The sequence below is a fragment of the Phaenicophaeus curvirostris genome, chromosome 4, assembly GCF_032191515.1.
Source record: "Phaenicophaeus curvirostris isolate KB17595 chromosome 4, BPBGC_Pcur_1.0, whole genome shotgun sequence".
NCBI classification, from domain to species: Eukaryota; Metazoa; Chordata; class Aves; order Cuculiformes; family Cuculidae; genus Phaenicophaeus; species Phaenicophaeus curvirostris.
In genome coordinates this window covers 67,709,023-67,719,296 of record NC_091395.1, presented here as the reverse complement: position 1 = coordinate 67,719,296, position 10,274 = coordinate 67,709,023, and the positions used below count along the sequence as shown (strand labels likewise).

The 10,274-nt window shown below is 42.9% G+C and overlaps 1 protein-coding gene across 1 annotated transcript; it reads left to right on the top strand.

The window, feature by feature from the left end:
- Nucleotides 1–203: 203 nt before the first annotated feature.
- On the top strand, nucleotides 204–8,733 carry ADRA2C (adrenoceptor alpha 2C). Its single transcript, XM_069856580.1, has one exon. It carries the CDS (start codon nucleotides 204–206, stop codon nucleotides 1,536–1,538), a length of 1,335 nt encoding a protein of 444 aa, XP_069712681.1. The 3' UTR covers nucleotides 1,539–8,733.
- The last annotated feature ends 1,541 nt before the right edge of the window (nucleotides 8,734–10,274 follow it).

Sequence of the window (10,274 nt, the reverse complement as noted above, 5' to 3'; positions counted from 1 at the left end):
CCGAGCATGCGCGGTGCCGGGGCGCGATGCGAGAGTAGGGACCGAGCCGCCGGGCGGGCGCGACTTGTGCGGGAGCCGCGCGCCGCTGCCCGCGGGCTCGGAGCCCCCCGGCCGGGGCGGCCGCGGCCCCGCCATGAGGGCGGCGGGGCGGGGGGCGCTGCGCGGCGCGCTCTGAGGGCGCCGGCGCCCCGCTCTTCCCGGCCATGGACCCGCCGGCCAACGCCAGCCCGGGCGCCCTCAACGAGTCCCTGGCGCTGCCCCCGTCCTCGCCGTCCGCCTCGGCCCTCCCGCAGCCGCCCTCGCCCTACTCCCCGGCGGCCGTGGCCAGCCTGGCGGCCGTGGTCGGCTTCCTCATCGTCTTCACCATCGTGGGCAACGTGCTGGTGGTGATCGCGGTGCTCACCAGCCGGGCTCTGAGAGCCCCCCAGAACCTCTTCCTGGTGTCGCTGGCCAGCGCGGACATCCTGGTGGCTACTCTGGTCATGCCTTTCTCCTTAGCCAACGAGCTCATGAATTACTGGTACTTCGGCAAGGCTTGGTGTAACGTTTACCTGGCGCTGGACGTGCTCTTCTGCACCTCCTCCATCGTGCACCTCTGTGCCATCAGCCTGGACAGGTACTGGTCGGTCACGCAGGCGGTGGAGTACAACCTCAAACGGACCCCGCGGCGGATCAAGGCCATCATCCTCACCGTCTGGCTCATTTCAGCTGTCATCTCCTTCCCTCCGTTGATCTCCATGTACCGGGACCCTGAAGGAGATGTCTTTCCCCAGTGCAAGCTCAACGATGAGACGTGGTACATCCTTTCTTCTTGCATTGGCTCTTTCTTTGCCCCCTGCCTCATCATGGTGTTGGTCTATATCCGCATCTACCGCGTGGCCAAGCTAAGGACCAGGACCCTCTCTGAGAAGCGTACGATGCCAGAGGGGTCTTCTCAGACTGAGAACGGCTTGAGCCGCGCTGCTGGGGGCTGCACGTCCCTGAGGGTGCAGCTGGGAGAGAATGGACATTACTCAGGGCACCACTGGCGCAAAGCCTCTGAACTGGAGGACATTGAGCTGGAGGAGAGCAGCACCTCAGAAAGCAGACGGAGGCGGAGCCGGGAGGAGCATCCCCACAAGAGCAGCAAGAGCCGGTCCTTTTCCTACTCATATTCCTCCAAGCACTCTTCTAGTAGCCGTCTGTCCCGCTCTAGCAATCGCTCCATGCAGTTCTTCTCATATCGCCGTCGCCGGAAGCGTAGCAGCATCTGCCGTAAGAAAGTTGCCCAGGCCCGGGAGAAACGTTTCACTTTTGTGCTGGCCGTGGTCATGGGGGTCTTTGTAGTTTGCTGGTTCCCTTTCTTCTTCAGCTACAGCCTCTATGGTATTTGCCGGGAGGCATGTGAGGTCCCTAAGACTCTCTTCAAGTTCTTCTTCTGGATTGGGTATTGCAATAGCTCCCTCAACCCAGTCATCTACACCATCTTCAACCAGGACTTCCGCAGGTCCTTTAAACACATTCTATTTAAGAAGAAGAAGAAGAGCTTCCGGCATTGAGCTGGAGGGATGGATTTGCTTTTAGCAGCAGTGGAGTTAACAGAGAAGGGGAAGGCTCTATGCTGAGAAAGAAAAGAAAGAAGAGAACCTGGGGTTTGGGCTTGGAGAGGAGCAAGAGGGATTGTCTCCTTGGTGAAGCAGTGATGGTGTGGGGTACAGGGACAGTGTCAGGGAGGCTTAGGGCATTCACCATGGTACAGAATGGTGATATGGCACTGGAAGAGTGGTGCTGTAGTGTGGATGGGTAAACAGGGAGGGAAGTGATCCCCTTGGAACCCTGATGGAGGACATGGAGAGTCCACAGAGGAAAATAGGCTAAAACACTGAGTTTGGGAGGCAGGGAGCTTTTATGAGCTCTGGAATTTTGTGGGAAGACGAGCAGAGACATCAAAAGGAGGGATTAAGTGGCAGTGATAGTGGAGATTTGAATGTTTATAAGTAGAGGAGCTGGAGCCTGTGGTAGGCTCGTCCCAGTAAGAAATTGGCTTTTACTGTTTGTGTGGGGAAAGAAAGTGCAAAGTACCAGCCACTGACAGTCTTTTGAGTTATGAAAGGATTTAAGTGTTTGCCAAAAAAAAAAAAAGCCCCAAAGAACAATCCAAACTCTTTTCTAAATAAACCTTTGTACTGTTAAAACCTTCTGAATGATGATTTTACACAGGGCTCAAGTCAAATGGAAAGCATGGGGGTTTCTTTTACTTTGGAAGGGTCTTTGCATATCGAGCTGGATGGGAAACATGTTTCGTATCTTCCCAGAATTTTTAATTTGTCAGTGGGACAAACCTGGGAGTCTTGCATGTTTTCATGAAATATGAAAAGGAGCACATGCACCCCGTGATCTTATTTCTCCCTGTTGGATTACCAGGAGGTAAATTCCTGCTCCATCGCTTTCAGATTATTAGCCTAAGCACCTCTCTGTCCTGGAGTGAAAAAAAAAGAAATCATTTTGGTGAAAATGTTTTGACCTACATTTTCTGAGTTAAAAGAAAAAAATCAACTTCCCAAACAGCTCAGGTTGCATGTGCCCTAGGGAACTTTTCCCCTCATCTTTTTAGGTCCCTCTTAAAAGGCTTATCTCAGGGGCTGGGTGCATGCTGCTCTCATTCTGAGACAGGTGGTTGGAGACAGTCTGCTATGCAGAATTTCAGAGAGAGAGCAATCATCACACCAACTAAGGTCTTTAAATCCTTCATATTTACATACTTAGAGCAACTAAATCCTTTATTTTTTTAATGAGAAGCATATATTGCAGATTGTCAGTTCTGTATGTGAACAAATCTCAGAAGAAGGTGCAGCTGTTCCAAACCTTTAATATTAATGTTGCTTTCTTTCCCTTTTCCTGCCTATGTTTCTAGTTTATGATTTCATAGGATTTTGTTGGGGGGAGAAGAGGGAGGAGAGGTGAAGAGTTTGAATCAGTTATTAGAGCAAACTGTATTTCCTGTGGGTTTATAAAATGTCATAAACTGTAATGAAGAGCATGAGAGGCAAGGACTGGTGTCTGTACATTCACCCCTAAATACATACCAAGTGTAAACTCAGCTGAGCATTTACATCCCTTCTCCAGCTGTGCTACTGCAAGGTGTGTATTCTGTTTGCAGGGTAAATACTGCTTCATTTTATGCTCCTTCCACAGGCAGCAGGATTTGGCATCTGCCTCAAATGAACCTTTGCAAGTAAACGACTCTTTGAAAACTAGAATGTAATCTAATCTCATGCAGCAGGCTTCTTGAAATGGCTAAGTTGAATCTGTACCTGAGAATCATTAGGTATCCCCATTATTCCTTTTCTGTTTGAAAGGTGCCTGTAGCCTCTCTTCTCTTGAAATCTCTATGGAATAAGGAGAAATGATAGAGCAGTCGCTTTATTCCATCTGTTCTTCATAATAAGCACTTGGTTCACTTAACCCTGGAAGGAGGAGGTTGTTGGTGGCTAAGATTCTGGTGTTAATTCAATAGAAAGTTTAACTTCAGGGTCAACTCATGGGAGTTCTGCCAAAGTAAGGATTAGATGATTGCACCAAATGCATTAGAAGTTTGTTTGATTTCACTAAAGCGACAACTGGGATGTTTTCAAAGTCTTAAGTCCGTAACTTATTGGATCCTTTCTTGAAGTAAGGCTTGGAGTTGTGAAAAGATTTGAGCTTTGTTTAAACGTTTGTGCTTAAGGAAAGGATATTAAGACTTATTTTCAAGAGTATCCCTTTGTAAATAACAGTGACTTGGTACAAGTATGTACCTGAGACAGATAAATAGGAGAAAAAATATCAGCCGAGGGGGAAATTACAAGCCATTTTCTCTTTAGCAAAATGGAGAATTCTTTTAAAAGTTAGTTACATCAAGAAGAGCTGAAACAAGATCACATTATTTGTAGGTAATGATGTAGCTAAAAATTTCAGGTTTGATTAATCTGAAGAAACTATATAATTGCCAGAGCAACCAAAGCAACACATGGTACCTAGCTACTACCTCTGAGCTACTGGGTGGCTTCATTGGAGACACCCATCCCTACCAAGATGAAGGTCTGCTTTTGTCAGTTAATCTTGCTGAGAGTGGTTTCCCAGTCTGCAGACACACAGCAGTTTTCATTGTTGTGCTGCTTTTGAAATGAGATTTGTTGCCTATAAACAATCCTTTCCCTTTGTTTTCCCTTGTAGAATTCAAGGAGGCTATGGAAGTGGAATTTAATTGACATTCAGATTTTAGTGAAGGTGAAGTATATACGGAATGACTGATGTGCCTTAAACGTAATTTCTTTGCTATAAAATTATTCTGTGGTCATTATAAACATAAAAGAAATAATGCTTCTATTTTTGTTTTGCATTTCCAAATGTCTAAAAGGGATTGATGCAGATACTGAACATCTATGTGCAGCAGCATACTTAAACCCAGAGAATTTTCTGTGCTTTTAAGTTGTTTCTCATCACAGTTACTCATCTGATTCAATGCCTCAAGAGGATCTTATTTCTTCTGAGCTAGATAAAAAGTAATAGTCGTCAATAAAGTTGTGCAGTATACACTCTTTTAAGTGCATTTCCCTCTAAATTAGTTAATACAGACAATTTCTATAAAAATTGTTTTTAATATTACTACTGAATATGCTTCAAGAAAGCAAAATGGGGCTGATTTGTTTTTTTAATTACGGTGTTCTCTTATTCCTTGTAATAGCTGAAGACTGGAATTTGTTTGTAACATATTGTGTGGTGTTAACTTTTCATAAAAAGTTGTCAGCTCTGCTACTCTCACTGTGGTTGTGCTTCCACTGTAAGTTGGCTAATAGCATATACAGAAAAAAAAAACCAGTCAATGCAGCTTTTGCTTAAGAGAAACAGTGAAGGTATTTTATGATCACATCTGATAAGCTGGTTGAAACAGTCACTCCTTACTGTCGTGAAATAATGAAAAGTTGCTATGAAGCCATATTGATTTTAACAACAAGCACCTGATCTTTAACTGTTCATTTACTCATTTCACCATGAAGAAAGTTTTCTCTCAGTCTACAATGATAAGTTAATGTTTTATTTTCAAAGCCCGTTTTCTGAACAGTACCACCATTGGTTCATTATTGAAATACTAAACGGTACAACTTGGCTAGGATGATACTTAGTGCTACTGTCCTTCAGCCCTCTTCTGTGGGTGTTCTACATGAGTGAGAACCACAGAATCAGCCTCTTGCAGGCTTGGGGCAGATGGAAAGGGCTTTATATGTAGGAGATTTGACAGGATCACAGCTTTAAATCATTGTCTAATGTAACAATCAGGCCCTTATTGCTCTGTGCAGTCTCTTTTCAGAAGAGGCGTGTTGCTTGAAGAACACTGGCAGTTTCTGAGAATTAGACCTGAGATGAAAGACTATGTGTCTTCCAGCTTTGCCTGGATTGAGTTGTATTGCCCTTTGTGAATACTTCACCAGAAAACTTCAGCAGAATTTACTTGTGAATCAGGGAACTACTTAGTATGGGCGAGGACATTAGGAGCTGCCTTAGACATTGCCTCTTTTTCAGTAAAGGTACCTAAGGAAGGTAAGCAAACATTTATGCGTAAATGTACAAGAACTGAAAGAAAGGAATCCTCCCTACTAAACTTTAATTACTGTTCAAAGCCATAGAAAGTGTGGGCCAAGGAGTTTTTTACCATCTAACCAGAGCAACAAACCCTACTTTTTCTTTTCAGTATAAACTGTGTGAAGAGCATTATCAGATTGCATCTGGGGTTTGGTGATGAAAACTGTTGTTTTATTTTCTTCCTCTATGAAAACTGATATTGGTTAGAACAGCATTTGAGAAGTGTAAAGATTTTGTAGGAAATCTCAGTAACAACATGCAGTTCAGGAGAGTGTTCTGACTTTAAAACTATGGCTACAGTCAAGAAGGAGAGAACATCTACAAGCTGTGCAAAATGAAAGCCAGATGCTATCTGTGAGTTTGTTTTCATGGTTACTCATTATGACCTTGGTGAGCAGAAGGTAGATGCTTCAGAGAAAAAGCTCTGTTTGGGGGTGGGGGGAGGAGGGATGGTGCGTGAGGAAATGACTACCCACAGCACTGAAAGAATTAGTGTTTACTTACTTTCTTTGTGCTGCAGACAAGTAAAGTGCCAGAATTTGCATTTTTCATTGCACGATAGCAAATACTAATTTGCCTTCCAAATCTGTGGGTCAACTTGGCCGTACACAGGAGATGACACAGGGTGACACAGGAGAAGGTAGGGGTAAGAAATTACTCATTCTGGTGTTCAGCACTAATCTTAAGTTTGTCCTTTGTCCTTGCAATTAAGCCAAAAGTACAGTTTGGCACTTGGGCACAAAAGACCATGTAGTGTACATAATGCTGCACTGAATATAGTTTAGTTTTAGCAAAAAGCATCAGTTTGGATTATACATCCTGCACATCTCCATTTCAGGACAGAAATGAGAAAGTCTAACACTTCAGACATGAGAAAGGAGTAATCAGTAGTTTGAAGCAGCAGGGGTGAAATTTCCCCAGATCCCATTCTAGTATCTGAGCTGGCTTTAATTTCGTGGCTTCCCAATTACTTTGAACATCTAAGAAATACTGAGAAAGGTATGTAGTATGGAAACAGTAGAAATACTACTTCTCAAGGAAGCATATAGTGTCAAATTGCTGAGAGAGTCAATGTTTAGGTGGCTATACTGGATGCCTGAACCTCCAGTGGCTGGATAACTCCACTACTGGTTCAGTGAGAAAGGCTGGGTTATCTTCCACTCACAGTGACTACCATGGTTGGCCTGAATTTAGGCAATACCTACAGTTATTTCATTGCTTTTGTTTGAAGTGACAGCCCTTAGAGTATGACAGGAGACATTTTAAGTAGTTTATCTTTCCTCTTGCACGTCCTTCACTACACTACGTTACACTACACTACACTATCCCAAACACTTTTAAATTCAACTGCACAACAATTGATAAGGTAGAGAAAGATGGCTGGACTCTCAGGGGAAAAAAAAAATAGAAAACCAACAGAGGCATGGAAAACAATAGGAATTGAAACCTGGTGTTTTACTCCTAGCTTAACATCTTTCTGTGATACCAGTCTCCTTACCTCCCCCCTCCTTTTTTTCTTTTGGAAAACAGAAATTGATGCAAAATAATGGAATCTTCATTTTTAATAGACTACACTGATGAAACTGTTTACAGTAGAAAAAAGAGGTTTTCTGACAACAAATGGCATTCTTCTATAATGAAATTTACTATACTTCTGAAAAATGTAATGAAGAGTAAACCGGCACTTAATTATATTTGTCTATATGTAACTCTCTTAAGAAAAATGCTTTATTAAAGGACCTGAATGTAAAGTACACAAATCAAATATCGCTGCCTGCTTCGTCAAAATCAGTCAGTTGTATTTGAGCATTTTGGTGAACAGCAGTCATTCATTTTGCATGATACTATTTCCTGATAGCTCTCTGCCGACAGAGAAAGCTGTATACCCTCTTGACAACAGGAAAGAAATGAGGATTCGTATTTCCCTCCATTAATTCTGTTAAGTGTCCTCGGATTAAAAGGCAGGCCACTAAGAGTAGGTATGTCAGTGTGATGTCTAGTAAGTGACAAGAGTCAGAGAAATAATAACTTGACTGGTTTTGAGATGAACAGCACACTTAATAGAGAGGCTAACCCTAGGCTGCAGGGACATGCTTCTCTTGGTTTTGTTCTCTATGCCTTTGACCCAACATTTCAAATTATTTCCTCTGTAGCAGAACACTTTCAGCACAGCATCCCTTTCAACCTAGTCTGTTGGAATAAGAAATTAATACTGAAGTCTTCCACTTCCTCACCGAGTGCTTTCACCAATAGACTATTTATAAAGGTGATGCAGCTAAAATGCCTTTCCTTTAGGTGCATAAATGTTTTATTTGATCTAGCTTTTTATCTCTCAGTAGGCTAACACTCTCATTCCACAAGGACATTCTCTATCTGGAAAGCAAACACACGTCAAATACTAGGAAGAATATGAGAAACCATGAAAAAGACCTGCCACTCCAGCTAAACTTTAAAAGAAAGGGCCACAACTGAACTAATGAAAGGGCTTAATATTGTCTGCGGTGGGGATACCCTTTCTGAGACCACCTACTCAGATGTGCCCCTTACCAGATTTTGGTGCAGTGTGTGTAGCTGCTTAGCTGTACTGGGAGGAGCAATTTGAAGTGTCCAGCAAATGTTAAGAGTTTGAAAAGATGTGCCTGTTGAATCACTCCACATCATAGCAGACTCTCTCACTCTGTCTTTCTGTTCCCTTTTTACTCTCTTTAAATCATTCCCTGCTTGCAAACTCAGTGCCATACACACCACTTGCTGTGCCTTTACCTTATATGTCTCAGTATCAGATCTACAACGGGTGGATAGTGCTTCCCCTTCTCCCAGATGTGCTGGAAGGATTCTGCAGAAGATTACCTGTGAGGTGCTTCAATGCAGTGTTATGCTATATGTAAGTACCTGTAGCAGAGTAACAGCAGTGATGATAACAGATCTCGACTCACTCCAAGCCGTACTGTTTTATCACAGAAAACTGCTTGTTTGCAGTTTTGAGCTGTCTATAAATGTGCACTTACTAAGGCTGACACTGATTTGTTTACATCAGCAGCAATTTCTGTTGATGATTAAAGAGAGACTTTTAGTCAATCTATCAGACCACTACTTTTGATTCGTCATGTGGTACATCAGGGGAACATAATGCATTGCTTTAGCAACACAATTAGCAATAGAAGTGATTAAAGATTCCTGGATGGCAGGTTTTTCTGTCAGAAAAAATGCCAAATTGGTGAAATCTGATCTTTCCTTGAAGAATGTATATAATGGAAGCCAGGAGATCTTTAATCAGCTTCTGCTGGCATGAGTGCTTACTGGCTTGGCTGGCTGGCTCCTGGGCAGGCTGCTGGGTAAGGTGCCAGAAAACCGAGACTTCCAGGCTCCTGGATCCTCGGCAGCCCAGGACCCTGGGGTTATGGGCACTCAGTGCTGAGCTGCATTATCTAAATGCTGCATAACCTTTCTTGTGCTCAGTCTGTCAATGTCTTTATGTATTATGGAGGTACAATCATGCCCTTTTTGCTGGTGAGAAACCGAAAGATTAATGGCATTTAGGTAGGTAAATCTTTTATGTGGATCCTTCCAGTTGCAAATCCACTATTGATTCTCATATCCCCGCTAAGCTCCAATGTATAAAGTTCTGTCCACAGAACTTGCAAATGAATCCTATCAGGATATAAAACCTGAATGTTTCTTTCCTTTACTTGTCTTTCTCTTGTAGGTAGGCCACGCACCTTGAGGTGTGCAGAATAACAAAAAGGTAAAGCACTCCCTCTCGGTGAGGAGGCACTGGCATTTCTACTGTTTTGTAAGGACTGTACGTTTTTAGTCACCGGTGTTGGGATTCACACTTCCATTTCTAGATGCCTATTTTCTCCATGTATTGAACAGTTACCCTCTGGACACAACACTGACCTATGGTTTACACCCCAAAAGGGTGGCAAAGTGTGGAAATCAGAAGTTCAGAAGTACCACTAAAAAAATAATTGACCCAAGATCCCCAAAAACTAGTCACGAAAATAGCTGATTTCATTTATGGGTCAAGGCAGAAAATCATAAATAAACCCAGGGATCTTTCATATCTCCCATTTGTTTTAGTGCCTGCCAAGTGTCTCAGGATACAACGTGGATCACTAGATTATCCTTTTCTCACACTTTGAAGCTCACCTCCCTTGAATTATTGAACTTATGTCTTCAGTAATCCAGAAATTACCTGGATACCCAATGAAAAGTAAATGTGTTAGAGTCAAGAAATAACATATACATGGTTGCAACATTAGTTTGTTGGGAAGAAATATTTTGGGCTATTGAGCAACTGTGTATAGTTTTCAGGCAAAGTGATGACCATAGAGAGGGCTTGAATGCCAGGTGAACATTTTGTACAGAGGAGGCTTCCTTCTCACCTTCAGAAATGCCAGTCAATGTTAAACTCTGCCAGACTTTTCATAATTGAAGGAAGGCATTGTCCCCTAATATGGTACTAAAGGAAAAAAGTAGGTAGAAGTAATTTTAAAAAGTAGTCCTGCAGTAAATGTGGAAATAAAAAACCTGTCTGTCCCTGGACAAAGAGTTCAGCAGCAGTTCATTCTTACATAATTCTACCATCTTCAAATTGAGATAACCCATAGTCACATAGGTTCAGACTGCCCTTAGGTTACAATGTTTTCGAAAAGTGTCATAAGTTTTTT

Bases quoted from the DNA above. Each gene is read 5' to 3' on its own strand.
- ADRA2C (XM_069856580.1), top strand. From the start codon at position 204: ATGGACCCGCCGGCCAACGCCAGCCCGGGCGCCCTCAACGAGTCCCTG.